Source organism: Ornithorhynchus anatinus, chromosome 4 (assembly GCF_004115215.2).
Source record: "Ornithorhynchus anatinus isolate Pmale09 chromosome 4, mOrnAna1.pri.v4, whole genome shotgun sequence".
Classification (NCBI taxonomy): Eukaryota; Metazoa; Chordata; class Mammalia; order Monotremata; family Ornithorhynchidae; genus Ornithorhynchus; species Ornithorhynchus anatinus.
This window is the reverse complement of record NC_041731.1, coordinates 66066842-66093880: the sequence shown is the minus strand read 5'-3', so window position 1 is coordinate 66093880 and position 27039 is coordinate 66066842. Positions and strand designations below refer to the sequence as shown.

The following is a 27039-nucleotide window of genomic DNA, read 5'->3' as shown; positions in this document are numbered from 1 at the left end:
CTTGCCTGCTGTCAGCCATAGCTGTCCCCAAAGAGCCCACTGATTTTCCCTGGGAATTATCTTGAAAGGATATCTACATCACCAGAGTACTTTATCTTCCAGGACCTCTGATCATGAAATATTTTTATTTCTGTAAATTTGTTAAAGTCAGCACTATTGGATTTATTTTTCCTTATCTTACAGCAATCTTTATTCGGAAAATCCCAAGTTGCAGCCATATTGCAGAACTTTCAGAAAAAGTGCTTTTGAGAATTAGATTTCTGGGCATGTCACTCCCCTCCACAAAAATCTCCAGTGGTTGCCTATCAACCACTATCAATCTCGGTGTCATCCTTGACTCGTCTCTCTCGTTCACCCCACACATCCTATCCGTTACCAAGACCTGCCGGTTTCACCTTTACAATATCGCCAAGATCTGCCCTTTCCTCTCCACCCAAATGGCTACCTTACTGCTACGGGCTCTCGTTATATCCCGGCTAGACTACTGTGTCAGCCTTCTCTCTGATCTCCCTTCCTCCTCTCTCGCCCCGCTCCAGTCTATTCTTCACTCTGCTGCCCGGCTCATCTTCCTGCAGAAACGATCTGGGCATGTCACTCCCCTTCTTAAACAACTCCAGTGGTTGCCTATCAACCTCCTCTCCAAACAAAAACTCCTCACTCTAGGCTTCAAGGCTCTACGTCACCTTGCCCCTTCCTACCTCTCCTCCCTTCTCTCTTTCTACCGCCCACCCCGCACGCTCCGCTCCTCTGCCGCCCACCTCCTCACCGCCCCTCGGTCTCGCCTATCCCGCCGTCGACCCCCGGGCCACGTCCTCCCACGGTCCTGGAACGCCCTCCCTCCTCACCTCCGCCAGGCTAATTCTCTTCCCCTCTTCAAAACCCTACTTAAAACTCACCTCCTCCAAGAGGCCTTCCCAGACTGAGCTCCTCTTCTCCCTCTACTCCCTCTACCACCCCCCTTCACCTCTCTGCAGCTTAACCCTCTTTTCCCCCTATTTCCCTCTGCTCCTCCCCCTCTCCCTTCCCATCCCCTCAGCACGGTACTCGTCCGCTCGACTGTATATATTTTCATTACCTTATTTATTTTGTTAATGAAATGTACATCGCCTTGATTCTATTTAGTTGCCATTGTTTTTACGAGATGTTCTTCCCCTCGACTCTATTTATTGCCATTGTTCTTGTCTGTCTGTCTCCCCCGATTAGACTGTAAGCCCGTCAAACGGCAGGGACTGTCTCTATCTGTTGCCGACTTGTTCATTCCAAGTGCTTCGTACAGTGCTCTGCACATAGTAAGCGCTCAATAAATACTATTGAATGAATGAATCTCCGTATCAAGCAAAAACTCCTCACTATTTGTTTCAGAGCTCTCCATCACCTTGCCCCTTCTTATGTCACCTCTCTTCTCTCCTTCTCCATCCCAGCCCACACAATCCTCTCCTCTAGTACTAACCTTCTCACTGTACCTCGTTCTCACCTGTCCTGCTGTCAACTCCTGCCCCACATCCTAACTCTGGCCTGGAATGCCCTCCCTCCTCAAATCCTCCAAACTGGCACACTTCCCCCCCACCCCCCCACCCCCCCCGCTTCAAAGCTCTACTGAAAGCTCACCTCCTCCAGGAGGCCTTCCCAGACTAAGCCCCCCTTTTCCTTTGCCCCCCTCTCCTCCCCATTGCCCCGACCCACTCCCTCTGCTCTACCTCCTTCCATGCCCCACAGCACTTGTGTATAAATATAAATATTTATAATTAAAATTGGCTCAGAATCTAGTTCTCTGTTATAATTCACTAGTGTGGTTTTTTCAGTTTTATATAATTCTCCTTACCTTAATATGAATGCCCATATTTAGACATCCAGTTGGCAGTACATTGCAATTTAGTGAAAATTTCTGTTACCTTTATCTCATTTTGTTACAAGTCCTCCCTACTGTGTCAGCCCATATCATCCCCCAAAATGTATTCTTTCTTTCTTCATCTAAGGGAACTCTTTGTATCTTTCCCACAGTATGTACACACAACTCTTTATACTCAATTGCTTCATCCTTCTTTGCAATTTATTTCAGTATCTGCCTCATCCTTTAGATTAAAAGGTCTTTGAAGGGAGTGCTGTACGCAGTAAGAGTCCAATAAAATCAAGGATTCGTTAATAGATTATTCAGCTTCAGACCCCAAAAAATACAGGTATCACTAGTGATTCCACTTTAAGAATCGATCATATTTATTAAGAGCTTACTGTGTGCAGAGCACTGTACTAAGCAATTGGGAGAGTACAATATAACAGTGTTGGTAGACACGTTCCCTGCCTTTATCTAATATTATTCTGCAAGGTAAAGTGATCTTAATGCAGCTGAACTTTAATGCAGTTAAAGTCACAGAGGCTTCTATAATCTCATACTTTTTCCTCTAACTTAAAAGGCTTTAAAACAAATCAATGAAAATGGAAGAACTAAAAAGTCAAATGCAGCAAATTCATCTGTTTGGTCAATTATTTCAATTACTGCTGGAGAAGCAGGGTGACTTAGTGGAAAGAGCCCGGGCTTGGGAGTCAGAGGTCATGGGTTCGACTCCCAGATCTGCCACTTGTCAGCTGAGTGACTATGGGCAAGTCACTTCACTTCTCGGTGCCTCAGTTACCTCATCTGTAAAATGGGGATTAAGACTGTGAGCCCCATGTGGGACAACCTGATTCCCCTGTGTCTACCCCAGCGCTTAGAACAGTGCTCGGCACATAGTAAGCGCTTAACAAATACCAATATTATTATTATTATTATTCTCTGGGCCTCAGTTCCCTCATCTGTAAAATGGGGATTAAGACTGTGAGCCTCACATGGGACAACCTGATTCTCTGTATCTACCCCAGCACTTAGAACAGTGCTCTGCACATAGTAAGCGTTAACAAATACCAACATTATTATTATTATTACTGACAAAGCAAGTTGATGTTTATCCTACCCTTAATCTTTGTCCTTTTCTGAACGTGGTTTTCCAATACTTGATGTTGTCGGTGGACTGATTCCCATTTTTGAAAACAAACAATTGGAATTTGTTGATGACTGTACTTAAGTCGTTTAGTTTTATCTATTATGTCAATTCTTCCATCAGGTGCTTTGCTGAGTGCCATCAAATGCTCCGTGATTTTCCAGATTTAGGCTCCTGATAGGCAATGCCACATTTGGAGCAGTGTTGCCTAGTGTATAGAACACACACCTAGGAGCCAGAAGGACCTGAGTTATAATCCCAGCTCCATTTGCCCCCTGGGTGACCTTAGGCAAGTCACTTAACTTTTCTGTACCTCAGTTTCCTCATCTGTAAAATGAGGATTCAATGTTTGTTCTCCCCCATACTGAGAATTTGAGTCCTATGTGGGAAAGGACTTTATCCGACCTAATCGACTGTATCTCCCCCAGGACTTAGAACAGTGCTTGATAGATAGTAAGCACTTAACAATAACCATAATAATAATACTATACTTGAATCATTCTTTGCATAATACTTCTAATCCCAAATCAGGAGAGGGAGCATAATGTGGCGAATTAAGTCCAGCAGAACAGCAGTAGGAAAAAATGGGGAAAAAAACCACCAAGGGAAGTAGGGGAGAAAAAAGATAAAGGTAAGACGACACCAGAAACTGAGTCTTCTACTTCTGCTGAACTCTCCCAAGTGCCATATACAATTGAGACAATGTATCAAGGCAACACCCACTCCCTTCTCCTCTTCCTATCCTGGAGGGAGTCAATTTTAAAAAAGAAACTCTTCTTTCCTGGAATAAACCTGTCTTCAGCATTACTCTCTTCTGACACTTCGCTTTCGATCCCAGGATGCAGCACTATCACTGCTTACAATTATCATTAGATGGTTCCAAAATGCCACCCTTTAATTTCCTCACCCCAAATCAGGGGTGTTGGATAGGATTATGTGAAAGCAATTATGCAGTCGAATTAGGCATACATCAAAAGGGATAAGAATGGACATATGCTTCTTAGTCTCTAGAAGACTACAAAAATTCCATGATAGCCTGAATGACTTTTACTTCTACTCCAAGTAAAACTGTTCTCTTATTCCACAGCAGCGGCATCCTTAAGCTCAGTGATCCTTAGCTTATGAGTTCCATGGGGAGAAAGGGACTGTGTCTGACCTGATTAGCTTATGTCTCTCTATGTGCTTAGCACATATTCATTCAATCATTCATTCAATCATATTTATTGAGCACTTACTGCAGAGCACTGTACTAGCTAAGCACTTAGGAGAGTACAATATAACAATAAACAGACACATTCTCTGTCCAAGAACCTAACAAATACCACAATTTCTATTAGCAACCCCAACTTGAGACAAGGTTAGCCCTGACTCATCCCATCCCCAATTCTCATTCACCCTTCTCCCCACTTCTCTAAAACCTTTTCACCCTCTTCTTCATTCCCACTTTTAAAATGTTTTAAACACTTCCCCATAGCCCTGTGTGCCCCACCCTCGCCTTATCTCCCTGAATCCTCTGCTCACCCTCCCAGTACTGCTTCATTATTATTATTATTATCATTAGTTTTACTTGATCCAATGCCAGGGCAGCCCCTTCCTCAGCTTGCAGCCCTGGTAGAGCCAAAGCCTCAGTGACCAAGTTGGACTGGGGGAGGATGACAGGGTGGGATAAATAGTATGTGCATTAGTCTCCTCCCCCTTTTAAAGACTCGAGAGAGAGAGATTCCACAACTCTGTTAGTTACCCAATATGAAGAGTCACAATCCTGGGCACAATCGTGTGACCTTGGGAAAGTCACTTCACTTCTCTGAGCCTCAATTCTCTCATATGGGGATTAAGACCGTGAGCCCCACATGGGACAGGTACTGTGTCCAATCCATTTTGCTTGCATCTACTCCAGTGCTTAATACAGTGCCTGGCACACGGTAAGCACTTAATAAATACCACAATTATTATACTGTAATTCAGAAATTCTTCCTTATATTCCCCCATATGAGTCCAATATAAGATCCAAACTACCAGCCAAAATAACAGATCCATAAATAATTACAATGGACATTTTTTGGAGTTAGTCTCAATAAATACTCTTGCTAATGATGGTGATAAGGGATCAATCATATTTATTGAGTGCTTACTATGTGCAGAACATTGCAATATGTGTTGGGTTAAACATCTCACATTACTGTTAAAGTATTTATAACTACTAGAAAAGGAGATTTCACAACATACTAGTCAGTAACCCCCCAGTTTTGAAAAATCTGTACTACCAGGAATGTTTTCCTTATATATAATCTAAATGAGTCAGGCTATAATTTAAAATACATTTTTTTCTTTCTTGGTCCTTATTTGAGACGGAGATTATCTCATAATAATTCTCTGTATAACAATTCTTCACAAACCTGAACGGTTAATAAATTATCCCTGTAAATGTATATTTTCCATAGCCTTTTGGTGAGGTTACAAATAAAAGGCTTTTAAGGAAATCAATCAGTGCTATTTATTGAACCCTCACTTATGTGCAGAGCACTGTACTAAGTGCTGGGAGTGTACAATAGAACAGAACTAGCAGACATGCACCCTGCCCATGAGTTTACAGTTTAGAGAAAATGATGGAAATCATGGGAGTGGAGGAAATTTTTGGTCATGAATATAAAATTAGTGAATAACAGACTGTAAAATCATCATGGGAAAGGAGTCTGTCTATCAACTCTGTTATATTGTAGTCTCACAAGTGCTTGGTACAGTCCTCTGCATACAGTAAGTGCTCAATTGATTGAATAATAAGAAACAAAATGTACAGTTGTAAAACTGTGGTGTATTCTGGTCAGTTTTTGGTGAGAGTTGTCTGTGTTCTAAATACCTAGAAGGTACTTTTGAAGGTTGGCAAGGGAATTGCAAAGAAGGGAAGGAGAAACTACATTCTCCTAATGAAGGGCCTAATTCATAATCTTTATGCCCAAACAGTAAAGGGTGGTTCTGGGCCAAGCTCTTTAGAGTTCTCTTGATAACCGTGGAAAAAAAAATCTCTCTCTCTCCTCTTTCTCCCTCTTGAACTAAATGGGTAAGCCAATTGCCCTGAATTGATCTTATAGAAAGGTAAGCCAGGGAATAGGGGGTTGATTCATTTAGGAGTGATTCTGGAGTTTTTGTTTTTGAGTTTAAATCATTATTGGAAAATGGAGATTCAATTCCTATTTTCCTTCTACCCTAGGTTGTAATCCTTATGTGGGACAGGAACTGTATCCAACCTGATTATCTTGTAACTACCCCAGGGTTTGGTACAGTGCTTGACAAAAAGTAAATGCTTAACAAATACCACAAATAATTATCAATTTACTTTTTTCCACTCTTTTCATTTGCATCTCAAATTAAGATATTCTTGTGTGAGAAGATGTGGGTAAAGAGAATTTCATAGGTCTTCAAAGTTCCCAGGGGGAGTTACCTTCTGAACTCTGTCCAGATTACATATCTTTTTTGTTTCTTGTGAATGCCTGGATTGGGGAAGGGTTATCAATGCTTCTCATGCCGGGAGTTTTAGCAAGCTGTTTCCTATCCAATAAAAGTTTTACAGTATTATTCAGAGTTTGGAACAGTAAATGGTTTGTTCTCAAATGATACTAGGTTGAATCATTTTTATTTAATATCTTCATAAACGATCTGTACCAAGGAAAGCCCCTTGATATCCTCCAAATTATTCAAGCAAGGTTTTTCTGATTAATTCTTATGGGATCTGCATCCTTTAAGCACTTGATATTTACCCCATTCTCAGTCCCACAGCACCTGTGTACATTTCCAAAATATATTTACTTATTTTAATGTCTGCCTCTCTCTCTCTCTAGACTGCAAGCTTCTTTTGGGCAGGGAATGTGTCTACCAACTCTATTGTACTGTAGTCTCCCAGGCATTTAGTACCATTCTCTACTCAGTATAAGTACTCAATAAATACTAGTTTTGATTCTTTTTATGGTAATTTTTAAGCACTTACTATGTGTCAAACCCTGTTCAAAGCTCTGGGGTAGGTACGAATTAGCCAGATCAGACACAGTTCCTGTCCTATAGGGGGCTCACAGTCTAATTATGAGGGAGAATAGATATTTAATCCACATTTTATAGTTGAGAAAACTGAGGCACAAAGAAATTAAGCAACTTGCAGAGCAGCATTAGAACCCAGGTCCTCTGGTCTCCTGGCCTGTGTTTTTTCCACTAAACCACCCTGCTTCTCATCACCCAAGTTATAACAAACAGTCTTATATTACCTATCCTCAGCATTTGAGTATATATGTACATTCACATCTATCTTCAGTGAGTCCACCTTCTGTAAATATGTTAATGTCTGTATCTCCATTAGATTGTAAATTCCTTGTGGGGAAGTAACACACCTCACACTTCTGTTGTAAGAAGTGGTTGTTCTAAGTGTTGTTCTAAGTGTTCCAAGCACTTAGCACAGGACCACAGTGATTTACAGGCCACACTTAATATCAAATGGAAAGCCCAAATCACAAACAGTGATGTTCAGCAACTAGTCAGTCTCCTCTCATGCAAGCTATTCTCACCTTAAGTGGCTAAACTGGATTATGTGAGACATGTGTTAAGGAGAATGAGCATCAGCGGTATAAGGGAAGCAGCGTGGCTTAGTGGAAAGAGCCTGGGCTTTGGAGTCAGAGGTCATGGGTTCGAATCCCAGCTCTGCCACTTGGCAGCTGTGTGACTGTGGGCTAGTCACTTAACTTCTCTGTGCCTCAGTTACCTCATCTGTAAAATGGGGATGAAGACTGTGAGCCTCACTTGGGACAATCTGATTACTCTGTATCCACCCCAACACTTAGAACAGTGCTCTGCACATAGTAAGCACTTAACAAATACCAACATTATTATTGTTATTATTATAAGAAAGCAGAAGCTTTACGGAGAGCTGAATTTGGGAAACAGAAAATGAGGAGAGTAGAGGAAGTATTTTAAGAACAAGTTAAACAAAGCCTCAGACAATGTGGCATCGCAGATGAAACTGGGAGTCAACTACTAAGGATAAACATGGATGCAGCGTGTTATAGTGGATACAGCAAGGGCTTGGGAGTCAGAAGGTCATGAGTTCTAATTCTGGATCTGCTACGTCAGCTGTGTGACCTTGGACAATCACTTCACTACTCTGGGCCTCAGTTACCTCATCTGTAAAATGGGGATTACAATGCTAAGTCCCCTGTGGGACAGGGACTGTGTCCAACCTGATTTCGTTATCTACCCCAGTGTTTAGTACAGTGACTGGCACACAGTAGGCGCTTAACAAATACCACAATTATTATTTTTTCTTCTAGACTGTGAACCCATTGTTGGGTAGGGACTGTCTCTATCTGTTACCGAACTGTACTTTCCAAGCACTTAGTACAGTGCTCTGCATACGGTAAGCATTCAATAAACACCACTGAATGAATGAATGCACCCCCATCAGGAAAGGAGTGGTTCTGAGTAAAATCTTGGCATGAAAAGATAGATGAGGAGGCAAAAGAGAAAACTTAATGCTACAGACCATTAAGGAAAATAACACAGCAAAAGACAATTTTTTGTTTCCAGTTTGGCAGGGACTATGGATCCTGCTTTGGCCTTTTCAGCCAAACACAAGTTCACAAGTAGACCTCACCATCAGTTGTGTCTTTTTCAAATAGTACAACTATTTTTATGGTACAGTATATTGCATTAAGTAGGCATAATAAAAATAACTGTGGTATTTGATAAGCCCTTATTATGTGCCAGGCAATGCACTAAGCACTGGGGTGGATACATGCAATTGGGGTTGGACACAGTCCTTGTTCCACATGGGGCTCACAATTTTAATCCCCATTTTGCAGATGAGGGAATTGAGGCATAGGGAAGTCAAGTGATTCGCCCAACGTCACACAGCAGACAAGTGGCAGAGCCGGGATTAGAACCCAGGACCTTCTAACTCCCAGGTCTGTGCTCTACCCATTACTGCTGCTATTAAAGATTCTCAACTTGTCTAGGTTGGGAAATGCCACTCAGAAGACAGGAGGAAAACATAAAGCTGAATGGGTGATGTACGCAAAGGTCATATGACCTTTAATAGGAGCAAATGAAGAAGCACCTTTTGATGAACAAAGGGTGTAGGTTTAAAATATACAAAAGAAGGATTTTTCACCCAGCCAACTGTAAGTATATAGAATTTGTTATCAGGGGAATTTACACAGACAATTTCAAAAGGGAAAAGGTAGGGACGTTAAATAGTACATCCTTAAACATTAGGATGGATGTCATAGCCCTTCACCAAAACCCCATCTTCACTGTCTTTTTGAAATCTCATCTTCTTCAGAAGGCTTTCCTGAATTATTTTTTTCTTTTCCCCTTGTTACAGACTCCCAACTACCACCTTACCATTTTTATCCACCTCTGCACTCACAATCATCCATAGCACTATTGCACACAGGAAGCATTTTGATACTGCCCCCCCAATCCCACAGTATTTATCTAAATACCTTTCTACTCTATTATTTCCTCCATCTGTAATTTATTTTAAGGTCTTTCTTACCCTCTAGAATGTAAGCTCCTTGTGTGCAGGGAACATATCTATCTTCGCTAGACATGTGAGATTCTGAGCCCCACGTAGGACTTAGCACGTAGTACTGTGCTCTGCATATGGTAAGCACTCAATAAATATGAATGAATGAACCCCCAGCTCCTGGCAGTGGTGACGGTGGAGAGAGGGTGTTGTGAGGAGGAGTGGCAAGAGGAGATGGGCATAGGTCCCCTCTGGTCCTTCTAGATGCTGATTACCATGAAACAGCAGGGACTAGGGGCAGGGTCACAAGGACGTTCTGCCCATATCTGTACTTTATCTGTATTAATGTCTTCCTCTCTGTCTAGATTGCAAGCTCACTTTGGGCAGGGAATGTGTCTTTATGGGTATATTGTATTCTTCCAAGCACTTGAACAGTGCTCTGCAAACAATAAGCACTCAATAAATGCTATTGACTGACTTCTGCCAGCTGAGCTGCCTTGACCATCTCCTCTGCACAATTTTCACAGGACTTATTCCAGGACTTTTGTCATAATAATCATAATAATTATACTATTTGTTAAGTGTTTACTTTGTATCAAGCACTGTTACCTCGGGTAGGTAAGCACTCAATGGTATTGATAATGGAATAATGGTAATGGTATTGAGTCCTTACTGTATGCAGAGCTTGGGGAAATTTTATTACTCCCCCTTAACGGTGTCATCATCTCAAAGCTAAGCTAGAATTGGTCACCTTATTTCTAAATGTAGTAGGAGGAACTATAATTATTTTATGTACTTTTGATACATTGATTTTATTACCATTTTCTGTTTGAACATTTTAGAAAACTCCTAAATAGCATTTTCCCTAAGTTCCTAATCAGCATTTTATGAATGAGAAATATTTAATATTTTTAATATCCAGTAATAAAATTCCCTCTTGTCTCATCTACCTTGAAAAATTCAGAATACTTTGAGAAGTACCTGAAATGGGCGATAATTTTTCTTCCAGAGCCACATATATGTACTAAAGTCCACAACTCTCACAACATACACATTGATTTTTAACAACACACTATAAAGTGTTTCCAGACAGCTATAAACAATGTTCAATAGGCTGCCTTTATTTTTACTCCACATTTATCTTAACTAGGAAGATCCTTCAAAACCACTAAAAATAAAATTATAAACCAGGTCTTTTATAGACCTGTAGAAAGTGTTTCTCTATTCGTACTGAGCTCAGTGGGTATTACCCCAATCCAACATGGATAGATGTACTAATGCAAATTTGAAAAGTACCACATTTGAACATGTCCTTTATAGCGCTGATATTTAGAACACATAAAAGAACTTAGGGAAAAGTGAAAAGTATAAAACCCAGAAGCACACTCTTTTATAATCTGTGATTGCAAAATGAATACTGTGAATAATCATTTACTTAATGATAACTGAATAGCTGAATATCTCAAAAAAACCCACAAAAGATTTCATAGAAATGTACTTTTGGTCCCCAAATATAGAACTAAAACTTAGAGGGGAAATTATGAGATCATATTTTGACTGTCTAAAATCTGCAAATTCTAAAAGGGAATGCATCTGAAAAGAATTGTTAGTTATATTTAAAATTAAAATTACTGTGTAGATATGTACTTAGAATGCTCACACTCTCCCAAAATGTAGCTATTTTCATCTGTTATTTGAGTAACTTTAGACAGAACCATGACTGTATAAGATAAATATCATGTTGACACTTCTCATGTAAAATTGTGAAAATAAAATTCCAACCTACCTTTAAGGAGAAAATCAGATGTAAACTAGAGCATATATTTATATTACATATTAAAGTGTGAGACTTTATTAATTGAGAAAAATAGGGATTTTCAAACAGAATACTAAAGCCTAAAATCACTTTTAAGCTTGAAAATATAGGCTCATAATGGAATAAACACATTCTTTGCATCAGGGAAAAGTTCCTAACAATAAAAGGGATATTCTGCAGTACATTTCTAACTTTACATTTGATAATGAAATAATTTCTAAAATCCAGATAAATACAAGTTGTACACTGAAAAAGTATGTCAAAATGTATTTCTTTCCTTTGTTAAATAGACGATTAATAAACCAATTTCCTTTTTTTTTTTTATAGAGCTGAAAGGGATCTTGAGCTTTTATCTAAATCAAGCCCACAGGTCCCAGGTAATTAAATAACCAAACCTACAGAAGATATGCTGATTTTTTTTTCTTAAAGAGCCTCAGAGAATTAATGGGAGCTACATAATAAATCAGGATAAAAATGACTATTTCAGACCAGGAGTCTACAACCTCTCATCACCATCATCATTAGGATTTACTGAGCATCTACTGTTCAGCTCATAGGTATTAAGCACTTGGAAGTGTACAGTAAGACTCGGTTCCTGCCCTTGAGGAATCTCTAACTCTTGATTGTAGCACAAAAAGTAGATGTCGACAGTTGGATTGGCAAAACGCCTCTAATTAATCATCTCAGAAACACAGGTAATAATAATAATAATAATGTTGATATTTGTTAAGCGCTTACTATGTGCAGAGCACTGTTCTAAGTGCTGGGGTAGACACAGAGTAAGCAGGTTGTCCCACGTGATGCTCACAATTAATCCCCATTTTACAGATAAGGTAACTGAGGTACAGAGATGTTACATGACTTGCCCACAGTTACACAGCTGCCAAGTGGCAGAGCTGGGATTTGAACCCATGACCTCTGACTCCCAAGCCCGGGCTCTTTCCACTGAGCCATGCTGCTTAGGGAATAGAACCCGCCATCACAATGCTCAAGAGGGGATGTCCAAGAGTGAAGTGTGGGTGATGCAGGAATGGGAGTCAGTCGATCCTATTTGTCAGTTAATCGTATTTATTGAGCACTTAATGTGTGCAAAGTACTGTACTAAGCACTTGGCAGAGTACAAGTGTAGGGCAGGTGATGCAGGAGTGGGGGTGGTGTGATGCAGGATTATGGCCCAGATTTATCCCACCTCCAGGGCAGACAGAATGCAGCTTGTGAGCAATTTAAGGGCAGGATGGGTTACTAAGAAGTTTTTCTCCTAAATAGCCAAGTGCTTAGAAGAGTCTTCAATACGCCATTTTGATGATGACAGTGAATTTGAGACTTGAGTTGGGAAACCTCTGGGGGTTGATGGAGCCAGTGAGTACCCTAAGCCAAAGGTGTGATCTGCTCCCCTGCTACTCACTGCAAGGTTGCCACTCCTGATTTAGACTGTTGGTTTTATAGCTGTAGGATAAGCAGCAACTGTTGAAACCTTATTATGACCCAGAAATTCCTCTGGGGTGTAAGAGCTAACTATCTTTTACTACACGAAAATTAGATGAAATAGCTGCTCCCAAAGAAGCAGTTTGTTCTTTAACACCAAAACGTGCAATATAGAAATTGATAAAATTACACATAAATGAAGCAGTTTAAAGGAAATAAAGGACAGATCAATGTGCTTTATAAAGTATTCAAGACCATTTCAATAAACTGATACATTTCCCTATGGTATTTAGGAATGGCTACAGCAATAAACAAGACAAAGCAAATTAAATATAAATGGGAAAAGAAATGGGGAGATGTGGAGATTGACTGCAAAATCTTATGGGAACTCACTAGAAAAAGAAACACGTATTACCTGGCATCATCTTGTGAGAATCTCCTTTGCAAATGTTCTTTTTCCCTTAGTTCTTTCTCTTCCCTTTCCTCAGTTTTCTTATCTTGAGTCTTTTCATCATCTCCTGATCCTCTGTTTGGCTTCTTATTCAAATTTTCTGAAATCTCTTGTCTGTCTCCCTTTTTATTCCTTCCTTCTTCCTTCACCTCTTCCTCCTTATCCTTTTCATTCTGCTTCTCCTTCTCCTCTTCTGGAACTACCTCTTCATGCTTATCCCCCTCTTGCCCATCCTTTTCTATTCCCTTTGACCATGACCTTCCAAAGATGATCAAAAATGAAGGCATGCAAACAAAAGAGACAGTCAAGATAAAACATGCATATACCACAAAACAGAAAAATGAAATAAGACAGTGTAATGCTAATCTATTATCTATTATGAGAAGTGAAATAGGAACAGCAGAAAAAGAAACAATCATTTTCATTCAAACAAAACAGTAATGGTTGTTTCCTTTTCTATAGCCTCTATCTTTCAAAAATAAAATGGCATACTTTCTGGCATTTATCAGAGAAACAGCAAATGGCTACAATGATTCAGTACAGTTTATAAAGCACATTTTTCTCTCATATGGCTGTGTGTGGACAAAAGAATGTGAACTTGTGGTTAGATAATAACAACCAGGAAGAAAACAACTATGACTATTGCAATTATTTTACAACATCCCAATGTAGGCATCTAAATGTCCACAGTTTGAGTTCCAAATGTATCACATTCTGAACAAATGGCCATGTGAACAAATAATTTTGTCTTGTATATATGCGAATAGTTTGCAAGAGTGACCTCAGAGAAGAATTTTGAAATTTAAACTGATAATATGCCAATCATTTTAATGTTCTAGGATCTGGCAAAACATATTCAGTGGAGAAGTCTTACGCATTTTCAATATCACTTTCTAATTTCAAAATAGAAAAGTCCAAATTCTGTAAACCATAATATATTTCACAGAATATGCCAAAACATGATATTAGATACCATTGACATAAAACATACATAGCTTCTTATGAAGCATTTTAAAAAATGCTTTGCCTAAGAAATTAAATTGTGATTATTTTATAGAAATACTGCATACAAAGGCTTCATAATAATGTACCACCACAAGTTTGAAACTAGCCCCTTGTACAAACAATGCAAAATCATAACTTCAATCATTCCTTTACTTTGATGCTCCACGAATGAATATTTTTTAGTAAACTGTACCTTAAACCAAGGCATTAAGAGGAAAAACGAAAGTAAACAAATTCATACAGGTCCCATTACCTGATTTTCTTGTTCCCTCTTGGTCGTTCTGACTGGACAGACATGTGACTTGTGCTGCTGAAACGAGATGCACTACTAGTCCTTGATACAGCGGACACATCACTTACATCACTGTCTGAAGATTTATTGGAAATATTATCTGAACCTCGCTGAGGATCACGTCCTGACCGATACTGTTAACAGATGGACAAACACAAAAAAAATGGTATCAGTAAAACCACAGCAAATAATCCACTCCCATATTTCAACACTTTCATTACCCTTTAATGTCTCTACATTTGAAAACCCCACCCAGGAGCTCATAATGTAGCAGTGAACTCTAATTGTGCTAAAACAACAATGCAATTTAGATAAAAACTTGATTCAACATTAATCAATTAGAGCATTTGCACATACCCCAGAGGCTAATAAAGATGTTTGTACTGTACCAGGGATTTTGGGAAATAACCCAGACTAAATTTCTGGAAAATGAATACAATTTTAATGACCAAGAGATTTTGATTATAAAATAAAAAGTGGAAATAAATGAATAATAAATCTGCAATCTTACCTATCACTGGCCATCAAATTTCCTGTTAGGTTACACTCATTTAAAATGTGGCTCTTCATCTACTTGGGCAACCATGGGTTGCTCTCCATATACTCTAAATTCCAAGTACACAGTGGATGCTTCACAGATATATGGATCTGAGGCCCGGAATCTGCTACCTCAATCTCAGGTGAATTAAGCCATATCCATTACTTGCTCTTCAGAAATGATTTGAATTTTTGTTCTTGATATGCAAGGAACAAAGTTCTGGAACAATGTGTCTTTATCTGCTATACATCAATATTTGTTCCATGCTCCATTGGCTTTCACCATCCTACCTTTGTACAACTGTCTTACAAAATTCTGTGGTACATACTATACTGAGAATTTATAAATGGAATTCACCATTTCCCACCCAAACCCTGACCTCCCTATCTTTCCCATCACTGTAGACACACCACTATGTTTCACGAGCCTGTAACAAGGGCACTATCCTCGACATCTCTCTCATTGAACCCACATATTCAATCTGTCTCCATATCCTGTCAATTCTATCTTCACAACATTGCCAAAATCCACCCTGTCCTTTCCATCTGAACTGCTACTATGCTGATCAAAACATTTATCATATCCTGCCTCGATTACTGGAACTGCCTCTTCATCAACCACCCTACCTCCTGTCTCTCCCCCACTCCAGTGCCTGGATCATTTTTCCTAAAAAACGATCAATCCATGTCTCCCCACTCCTCAAGAACCTCCGGTAGTTGCCAATTAACCTCCACCATCAAACAGAAACTCCTTACCATTGTCGGCTTTAAAGCACTCAATCACCTTGTTCCCTCCTACCTCACCCAATCCATACATTTTGCTCCTCTAACACCAACATATTCACTGTTCCTAAATTTCATCTACGTTGCCCTTGACCCCATGTCCATGTCCATGTTCCACTTCTGGCCTGGAACTCGCGTCTCTTCTACATAAAACAGACCACCATTCTCCCCACCTTCAGAGCACTGTTAAAATCACATCTCCAAGAAACCTTCCCTGACTAAGCCACCATTTCTCCTACTCCTACGTTCTGTGTTGCCTTAACATTTAGATGCTTCCTTTAAGCAGTTGATATTCATCCCACTCTCAGTTCCACAGACTTTATGGAAAGACCTGAATTTATTTTAATGTTTGTCTCCCCCTGTAACTACTTTTGGGCAGGTAACATATCTACCAACTCTGTTGTATTTTCCAAGCACTTAGTATGGTGTGCTACATACAGTAAGCACTCAATACATACCCTTGATTGATTAAATATCATTGACTATCACCCTTCACCATCACTTTGGGGACATCTCTGCCACTGTTATTGAAGAGATTCTATATACTGTAGAAAATTTGCTCTTTTTTTAAAATTTCCAATTAGCACTTCAATACATTCTGCAAAACAGCAATAAATCTTCTGGAGAATTGCTAAACATTAAATATAGCCCTTTGGACTCATTGACATTTCTTACAATGAGAAATAGAAAAAAAAAGGGGGTGGGGGGAGCTAAGTGGACTTGCAATAGAAATGAATGTGACATTTGCTGCTAAGCTAAGAAAATTGTCCATTAATTACCATTTTCCTCTATTTTCCATTTTCAGAGGTTTTGGCCATTTCTTTAAAATGAAAAACTGAAACTGAAAAACTGAAAAACAGACTTGCAGCTAGTTCTGCTCTGGTAGAAGATTTAGATACTTTATTTCATATTAAATTTATCCAACTTCTGATAAATGGCAGAATTCCAGTGCAGAAACGTAATCCTTTCCACAAACATCAAGTTTATCTAATCCAAGACAACTCAGAGAACTCAAGAACTATATGCCAACGGGAAAAGCCTTGGACAGCAGATCATTATTTTTTCCCGAAAAGGTTATATTAGCACATCTAAAAATCAATCACTATTGCCTTGACCTGAAAACTCTGAGCTACTATCGGAATACTGATTGAGGCCAAATCTTTGGCGGCTCTCTGTCGGCCCAGAGGGCTTACAGGAACCCTTGGCTTTCTGCACCTTCCTGCCAGGGAAAGGGTGGAGAATCTTTCCCCTCTTGGCGCCAGATCACATAAGACTGTTTCTGACCCTATGCAGATGATGAATCTGGTGCCCTACTGTAAGACATAGTGCTGCATGCTCATTTCGCCTTGAGAGGACTACAACCCACTTTCATTTTTTGCTATGGTGCAACATGAAGGAGCTGATTGAAGCTGTGAGATTTTTTCTTTCAGCAGGATTTACTCCTGGGAGAAGGGAGAGAGCAACTTTTATCTCTTCTACCTCTTGCAAGTAATAGGATTAGGTAATTCATTTAAGCCTATTTGAACTAAAAGATAAAGCAGAGATCAACTACATACAATCTACCTCTGCTGCCTAAATAGAGAGAGACAGGTCTTCCAAGCACTGTTACATATTTAAGCTCCAAAAGTAGATGGAATTAACCTCTGGTCTGAAACCAAGAATCAACCCAGGGTGACTCCTTGATTGGGTTATTACTTTTATTCTTTTTAATAAGTGTAAATATTGTTTCTTTTAGGCATGCTAAGCAAAATTTTGATTAATTTGCAACATGGAAGCAGGACAAATTGAATAATGGAAAATGTAGGTATTCAATAAATTAGTGCGGGGGCAATTTGAGGGTGTAAAAGGAAAATGACGTAACAAACAAGCTCATTTACATGAGAAATGATATGAAATATGACAGTGTTTTAATAAAATTGGAAAAGTGTCAGGAATACATGAGTTCACAAATCATAGAAGATTGAGAGATACATTCTTCAGGCCCACACTCTGATTAACAATGGAAATAATTAAGATCAGAACTGGACATGATCTCTCCGGATATCAGACTGCCACCCCTTCCTTGCTGTGTATAGGGACAAAGGGCCTGAAGAATGTGTCATGCTTTTCCTGGCAAAGGAAAATAAGGTGCATTTTATGAATTGTTAAAATTTTGGAAACAGGTCAAAATGGTTTTCCTAATGGCATGTTTTTGTTTTGTGCACTACTCTCCATTAAAAAAGTTCATGAAATAAAATTCCACCTTTCAGCATAATTTCCTGGTAATGTCGCCCAGGACAGAAAGCTGCCGAGGACACAGAGATCTCTCTATCAGGCTACCTCAGCTGGCCCAAGACTTCTAAAAGTGGAGTCACTGCCTATACCCTCCAGTAGACACAGATCTCACTCTTGAATTCCTCGACCGTCCAGCTGCCTTCAACATTTTGGACTCCCTTCTGGAAGTATTATCCAACCTTCACTGACACTGTCCTCTCCTGGTTCTCCTCATTTCTCCGGTCACTCACTCTCAGTCCCTTTCACAGGCTCTTTTGCCTCCCACCCCCTAACTGTGAGAGTTCCTTAAGGCTCAGGTCTGGGTCCCTTTCTATTCTCCATCTACATCCACACCCTTGGAGAATTCATTTGCTCCCATGACTTCAACTTCCACCTCTAGGTGGATGTTTCCCAAATCTATATGTCCAGCCCTGATTTTTATCCATCACTGTAGTCTCCTATTTCCTCCTGTCTTCAGGACAGCTCGACTTAGATGTCCTGCCAACATCTCAAACTTACCATGTCCAAAACAGAACTCATCTTCCCACCCAAATCCTGTTCCTCCCATGACTTTTCCATACTTGTAGACAGCATCACTATCCTCCCTGTTTCGCTAGCGTGTAACTTAGGTGTTATCCATGACTCATCTCTTTCATTCAGCCCACATATTCAATCTGTCACCAAATCCTGTCAATTCAACTTTCAACATCACCAAAACCCTCCCTTTCCTCTCTATCTAAATGGCTACCGTGCTAATCCAAGATTTATCCTATCCTAACCTTGATTACTGCATCAGCCTTCTTACTGACTTCCCTGTCTCTCCCACTTCAGTCCATACTACACTCTGCTTGCTGTCCAGATTGTTTTTCTAAAAAAGGTCAGTCCACATTGCTCCACTCCTCAAGAACTTCCAGTGGTTGCCCATCTACCTCCGCACCAAACAAAAATTCCTTAACGTAGGCTTTAAAGCACTTAAACCTACCTTACCCCTTCTACCTTACCTCTCTGATTTTCTAAAACCCAGCCTAACACTTCAGTCTTCTAATGCCAAGCTACTCACTGTACCTCTATCTCATCTATCTTACCACCAACCTTTCGCCTAAATCCTCCCATTGGCCTGGAACTCCCTCCCACCTCATAACCTGATGCTCAATTGATGTGACTGACTGATTGAGAGGTTCTTCCTACCCCCACAATGGACTAAATGACTTTTAGTCATTTCAAAGAGGTCATTTAATTCCTGAAGAATTTGCAGGTAGCAGAGAAGCAGGTCACTGGCAAGTGACAGAATATTAAATGATAACAAAATTATCCTTTAGGAAAAAGGCAAGATAGTAAAGAAAAACTAAATTCCCATTAAATGGTTAAGCAAAAGTGCTGCCAAATTATTTTTATACTACTACATTTTTTTTTTCCAACTGTGCTATTTTCTTTGAGAACTGAAAGGCTCTGGGTGTTTGAACAAGAATTTACTCTTTATCCAGTGGTTGCCTGCTTCCATCAGTCAAGAGCATATACAGAGCACTGTACTAAGCATTTGGGAGAGTACAGGAGTGTTAGACACTCTGTACTCACACTCTCAATCCCCATTTTATAGATGAGGCAACTGAGGCACAGAGAAGTGAAGTGACTTGCCCAGGGTCACTCAGCAGACAAGTGGTAGAGCTGGGATTAAAACCCTTGACTTTCTGACTCCCAGGTCTGTGCTCTATCCACTATGCCAAATTAGAGAAGAAGCATGACTTAGTGGAAAGAGCACAGGCTTGGGAGTCTGAGGTTGTGGATTCTAATTCCGGCTCTGCCACTTGTCAGCTGTGTGACTCTGGGCCAGTTCACTTAGCTTCTCTGTGCCTCATTTACCCCATCTGTAAAATGGGGATTAATACTAAGAGCCCCATGTGGGACAACTTGATTACCTTGTATCTCCCCCAGTGCTTAGAACAGTCCTTGGCACATAGTAAGGGTTTAACAACCTCCTGTCTCTCCTTCAGGCTATACTTCACTCTACATCCCAGATTATCTTTCTACAGAAACACTGTGGACATGTCATCCCTATCTTCAAAAATCTTCAGGGGTTGCCTATCAACCTTCACATTAAGCAAAAACTCCTCACTATTGGCTTCAAAGCTCACCTTGCCCTCTCCTACCTCACCTCCCTTTTCTCCTTCTAGAGCTCACTCCCAACACTCTGCTCCCCTGCCGCTAACCTCCTCTCTGTGGTTCATTCTTGCCTGGCCCACCGTCGACCCCTGGCCCGCCATCGAACCCTGGCCCACGTCCTACCTCTGGCTGAGAATGCCCTCCCTCCTCAAAGCCACCAAGCTATCTCTTCAAAGCCCTACTGCGAGCTCACATCCTCCAGGAAGCCTTCCCAGACTTAGCCCTGCTTTTCCTCTGCTCCTTCTCCCCTCCCCATCCCCCCCCGACTCCTTCCCTCTGCTCTACCCCCTTCCCGGCCCCACAGCACTTGTGTATATTTGTACATATTTATTATTCTATTTATTTTAATGATGTGCATATAGCTATAGTTCCATTTACCTATTTTGATGTTATTACTGACTGTCTGCTTTTGTTTTATTGCCTTTCTCCCCCTTCTAGACTGTGAGTCCATTGTTGGGTAGGGACTGTCTCTATCTGCTGCCGAATTGTACTTTCCAAGTGCTTAGTACAGTGCTCTGCACACAAGCGCTCAATAAATATGGCTGAATGAATGAACAAATAATAATAATAATAATGATGGTATTTGTTAAGCGCTTAATATGTGCTAAGCACTGTTCTAAGCGCTGGGTACCATCATTATTATTGTGTCACTGAAGCATTTGACTGTGTCCAATATGATTACCTTGTATTTTGCTCAGGTCTTAGATCGATACTTGGCACATAGAAAGTATTTAACAAATACCAACAGCATTATTATTATCATGATTCTGTGCTATTGGGACATTTTGAATGTGATACAGTAAGAGGTGAGTCCCAGCTCAAGCTTGTCTTCCCCTTCCAGACCAGCTGACACAGACTCCAATCTGGGCTGGATGGGGGTCTGGAGAACAATGCGGGTCAGATCGTTGAGTCCCATGACACAGCTGCTTCCCAGCAAGACCTCCAGACCACACTGCAACTGCAAGAGCCTGGAATCACCAGCAATAATTAATGGAATCACCAGCAATAATTAATGCTTCCTTGAAGCCAGGTGAAGCCTTGCACCACTGCTGATTTTTCATAATCCTCCAAAATGGCATTTGGTATTTACCCTACCTTAAGCCCCAGAGCACTTTTTTTATATTTGTTAAATGCTTATTATGTTTCCCCACTTCTCAAGAACCTCCAGTGTTACCTATCCATCTCTGCATTGAACAAAAACTCCTTACCATTGGCTTTAAAGCAATCAATCACCTTGCCGCTCTCCTACTACAACGCAGCCTGCACACTTTACTCTTCTAATGCCTACATACTCACTGCACCTTGATCTCATCTATCTCGCCACCAACCTCTCGCCCACGTCCTGCCTCTGGCCTGGAACACCCTCCCTTTTCATATCTGACAATGACTGTCCCCGCCTTTGAAGCCTTCCAAGCCTTAATGAAGGCCTTCCTTGACTAAGCCCTCATTTCCTTTTCTCCCACTCCCTCCCTTCTGCATTGCCCTGATTCGTTTCCTTTATTTAAATCCCCAGTGCCCCTCAGCACTTATGTACATAGCTGTAATTTATTTATATTAATGTCTGTCTCCCTCTCTAGACTGTAAGCTCACTGTGGGGAGGGAGTCTGTCTTTTATATAGTTATAACTCTTCCTACTGTTTAGTACAGTGCTCTACACACAGTAAGCGCTCAATAAATGTGATTGATTGCCCAGCACTGTATTAAGTACTGGAGTGAATACAAGCTAATCAGGTTGGACACAGTCCATGTCTCACTTGGGGCTCAGTTTTAATCTCCATTTTACAGATGAGGTAACTGAGGCATAGAAAAGTGAAAGGACTTGTCCAAGATTCCACAGCAGACAAGTGGCAGTGCCAGGATTAGAACCCAGGTCCTTCTGACTCCAAGGCCCAAGCTCTATACACCAGGCCACACTTCTCTATGTATGATTATGTACACAGAGCTCATTTTAAAAATTACATATATCAATGTCTGCCTTCCTCTCTAGACTGTATGCTCAGAAAGCAGCGTGACTTAGTGGCCAGAGCCCGGGCTTGGGAGTCAGAGGTTGTGGGCTCTAATCCCGGCTCCACCACTTGTCAGGTGTGTGACTTTGGGCAGGTCACATCACTTCTCTGTGCCTCAGTTACCTCATCTGTAAAATGGGGATTTAAGACTGTGAGCCCCACGTGGGACAACCTGATTACCTTCTATCTTCCCCAGCGCTTAGAACAGTGCTTGGCACATAGTAAGCATTTAAGAAATATCCATTATTATTGTTATGCTTGTTATGGAGAAGGAACGTGTCTACCAACTTTGTTGTACTGTACTCTCCCAACCATTTAGTACAGTGCTTTGCATACAATAAGGGCTCAATAAATACTATTGGTTGAGTGATAGATTTGTTTTCTGACAGGAAGCAGAACTAGCTTGGGTGGGCCCAGGGCAGACACTTGGGCACTGCCCATCTCTACAAAGTTCAACGCATTGATACCTCTGGTAGAGAATCTGGACTGAGGCCAGAGAAGTCAACAGGGCTACTAGTGGCACCAAGATGGCAGCTGGATTATTCTGGACAAATGTGCCTTGGCACTCAGCAGAGAATGGGCTAAAATTAGCTTTCCTGCTGCTTTGATATTAGGGCCGTAGTGAGCCTTGTGACGATGGAGGATACAGTTCACACTCTTAGATGGCTCGGGAATTGTAAAAGATTTTAGAAGATAACCTAGTAAAATCCCTCATTCTTTTCCTCAAATAACCTGCAATAGACTCATGGTCCATGGATTTATCCAAACCTTTCTCATTTATTCATGCATCCATTCATTCAACTGCTTTATTAAGTGCCTACAGTGTGCAGAGCACTGTATTAAGCTCTTGGGAAAGTATAATACAGCAATAAGAGTAACAATCCCTGCCCATAATGACCTCACAGTCTAGGGGGGTGGGGGGAAGAGAGACATCAATACAAATAAACAAACACCAGTACAAATAAATAAAATTACAAATATATACCTTTAAGTGGTGTGGGTCTGGAAGCAGGGGAAGCACAAAGAGAACAAGTCAGGACAATGCAGAAGGGAATGGGAGATGAGGAAAAATGGGGCTTAGTCTGGGAAGATCTCTTGGAGGGGATGTGCCTACAATAAGACTTGAAAGGAGGGGAGAGTAATTTGTCTAGCAGATTTGAGGAGGGAGGGCATTTCAGGACAGAGGGAGGATGTGTAATCTGTCACCTCTCTAGACTGTAAGTTCATTGTGGGTAGGGAATGTGTCTACCAACTGTGTTATACTGTACTCTCCCAAGAGCTTAGTACAGTGCTCTGCACACTGTAAGTCCTCAATAACTATGATTACTTGATTGATTCATCCCTCCAGTCTGAAGAGTCCTAATGTTTCCATCTACCTTCGTATCGAAGTTGCTCCAATTCTAAATCATTTGGTTGCCCTTCTGAGTAACTCTTTCATCTCTGCTGCATTCTGACTTCTCTATACCCCTTCTGATAATGCCCAGCATTTTGTTGGCTTTTGGTTTCCACTGCAGGTTGCACCAAATATATGAAGGAATAGTCACCCCTTATTCCAACACTGCTCTCAGGCCTCATCGTGTTGGAGTTTAGATTGTTTTTTCCTTACTCATTGTTTTCAATTGCTTTTTCCTTATTTGCATTATCTTGCATTTGCACACACTGCTCATCTGGCCTTTTTCTGCATACTCATAAAAAGTGGGAAGGTAAAGGTGAATAAGGGAAAGGGAGATATGAGCGATCAGGAAGGCTAACAAATAACTGGGGATAGAATTAGGATAGAAGGAAAAGGGAAGGGGAGAGCTAACAAGCGAGAGAATACAACCACTGACATTTGCTTTCACCTACATTTAGTCTCAGCAGAAATTCTTCTCAGGGTTGTAACTATCTAACACACCAGCCTCCATTACTTTACCTCTTACTCTTTGAATTCTTTCACGGAGTCCAAATTGTGATTCATTTTTGGGACATCTTTGCTTTGCTGAATATTAACTCTTTTTTATTAGCTAGTTAAAAAATGGTGCTTATTGAGAGAAAGGCACTAGGCTAAACATGGGGAAAAAATGAGATAAACATTTCAGTCTCTGTCCCATATGGGACTCGTAATCTAAATGGGGAAGGAAATTTTTCTATGATAGATTTATATTTAATATGTCCATTAATGGGAGGAAAGGAGAAGCTGAAGAACTAGAACAGCATCTCCTAGTGGATAAAGCACAGGCTTGGGAGTCTAAAGGATCTGGGTCCTAATTCTGGCTCTGCCACTTGTCTGCTTTGTGACCTTGGGCAAGTCACTTCACTTCTCTGTGTCTCAGTTACCTCATCTGTAAAATGGGGAATAAAACTTTGAGCCCCATGTGTGACAGGGACCGTGTCCAACCAGATCAGCTTGTATCTACCACAGTGCTTAAAACAGTGTTTGACATATAGTAAGCGTTTAACGAAGACTATCATTATCAGTCAATCAATGGTATTTGAGTGCTTACTATGAGCAGAACTCTGTTCTAAGTGTTTGGGAGAGTACAAGAGAATTAGACACATTCCCTGCCCATGATGGGCTTGGGGAAGCAGTGTGGCTCAGTGGAAAGAGCCTGGGCTTCAGAGTCAGAGGTCACGGGTTCGACTCTCAGCTCTGCCACTTGTCAGCTGTGTGACTGTGGGCAAGTCACTTAACTTCTCTGTGCCTCAGTTACCTCATCTGTAAAATGGGGATGAAGACTGTGAGCCTCACGTGGGACAACCTGATGACCCTGTATCTCCCCCAGTGCTTAGAACAGTACTCTGCTCATAGTAAGCGCTTAACAAATACCAACATTATTATTATTATTGTCTAGAGGATGCATTTACAGTCTCATTATTATTATTACTTGGAAAGGCAATCTTGCAATGTCTCTTCTATGTATCTCTGTCTTGTATGCCTCTTCTCTCCCTTTCAGTGGCCATATTCAGTCTGCTGGCAAATCCACGATGTTTTTGGAAACCCCCCACCTTCCTCTCCATCCCAACCACCAGCATGCTGGGCCAGACACTTGTCATCTCCTGATACAATCCTGGCTTGATTACAGCATCAGCTTCCTAGCTTCCTGCTTCTATTCTCTCACCTCTCCAGTCCATATTTGGTCTGCTGCCTGGATCATTTTTCTAACTGTCATCCTGCATACACCCCCTCATTACAAAAAAAAACAAAACTCCATTTGTTACCTTTTCTTCTCTATACCAAGCAGAAACTCTAGATAATTGGTTTTAAAGGTACTTAATCATTTCTTTCCATCCTACTTAACCTCTCTCTTTTCCCACTACACGTCAGCTTGCATTCTTCATTCCTTTCAAACTGACCTGATCACTGTGGATCATTCTGGTCTCTTCTACTGCAGCACCTCTTATTCATTCCCTCTCCCCAGCCTCAATCTCCTTCCAACTTAATATCCTGCAGACCACTGCTCTCCTCATCTTCTAAGCCTTTCTGAAATTACATCTCCTGCAGGAGATCTTCCATAATTTATTTCTGATTTCATCACATCATATTTCCCAACTCTCATATCAGCTCTGTATCGCCTAAGAACAAAAATTCACAACTTTTTTATATTTTATATAATGTTGGTATTTGTTAAGCGCTTACTATGTGCCGAGCACTGTTCTAAGCGCTGGGGTAGACATAGGGGAATCAGGTTGTCCCACGTGGGGCTCACAATCTTAATCCCCATTTTACAGATGAGGGAACTGAGGCCCAGAGAAGTTAAGTGACTTGCCCACAGTCACACAGCCGACAAGTGGCAGAGCTGGGATTCGAACTCATGAGCCCTGACTCCAAAGCCCGTGCTCTTTCCACTGAGCCACGCTGCTTCTCTATATATATATACACATATATATATACACACACATGCATACATAAACATATACATATATTTACTCTACTGACTTGTCTTATGCTGTCGAGTCATCTCCGACCCATAGCAACACCACGGATGCATCTCTCCCAGAACACCCCACCACCATCTACAATTGTTCTGGTAGTGTAGCCATAGAGTTTTCTTGGCAAAAATGCAGCAGTGATTTACCATTGCCTCCTTCTGTTCAGTAAACCTGAGTCTCCACCCTTGACTCTCTCTCATGCCACTGCTGCCTAGCACGGGGGAGTCTTGACTTGTAGCAGATTGTCTTCCACTTGCTAGCCACTGGCCAAGCTAGGAATGAAATGGGTATGCCTCTGCTTAACTCTCCCCTCCTGTAATCGAGACTGGTAGAGTACTGGAAACTCTCTAGGTACTATCCTGAGAGGGTATTTACACTATTACTTCTTCCTATAGGTAATTTACTTGTACTTCCCTAACCTATTAGATTATAAACTCTTTGAGAGGAGGGATCATGTAAAATGAAAGGAAAAGAAGATATCCCTGCCCTCATGGAATCATAATCTAATGAGGACCTTACAAGAGAAAAGGTACATGAAGCCGTAGAAGCAGATGATCTCCACAAGAGAGTGAAAATACAGAAAGGAAACTAAAGGTCCCAAAATATAATAAAAATAAAAGTTGGTATTTAAGCGCTTACTATGTGCCAGGCACTGTTCTAAGCGCTGGGAGAGATACAGGGTAATCAGGTTGTCCCACGTGAGGCTCACAGACTTAATCCCCATTTTACAAATGAGGTAACTGAAGCACCGAGAAGTTAAGTTACTTGCCCAAAGTTACATAGCTGACAGGTGGCAGAGCAGGGATTAGAACCCATGACCTCTGACTCCTAAGCCCATACTCTTTCCACTGAGCCAGGAAACCCACAATTAGGGGACGACAAGTAGAAGATGAAAGGTAGATAAGCAACACGGTTTAGTAGA

At 40.9% G+C, this 27039-nt stretch overlaps 1 protein-coding gene and 1 non-coding gene across 35 annotated transcripts in view; both read right to left on the bottom strand.

The window, feature by feature from the left end:
• The window catches only part of RIMS2 (regulating synaptic membrane exocytosis 2), a 695597-nt gene that overhangs the window by 146765 nt on the left and 521793 nt on the right, over positions 1-27039 (bottom strand). For 10 of the 34 annotated variants that reach the window (XM_039911827.1, XM_029062335.2, XM_039911832.1 and 7 more), the window contains one exon: positions 14431-14603. The exons of 18 other annotated variants lie outside the window; for them this stretch is intronic. In XM_039911827.1, the coding sequence (XP_039767761.1) occupies positions 14431-14603 (173 nt within the window). Of the gene's footprint in view, positions 1-13136; positions 13431-14430; positions 14604-27039 lie in introns of all 34 variants that reach the window. 6 more of the 34 variants (XM_029062326.2, XM_039911826.1, XM_039911823.1 and 3 more) reach the window with 1 other exon arrangement.
• Positions 26348-26486, bottom strand: LOC114811700. The gene has a single exon (XR_003759396.1). It is a non-coding gene; the product is annotated as a small nucleolar RNA SNORA7 (small nucleolar RNA).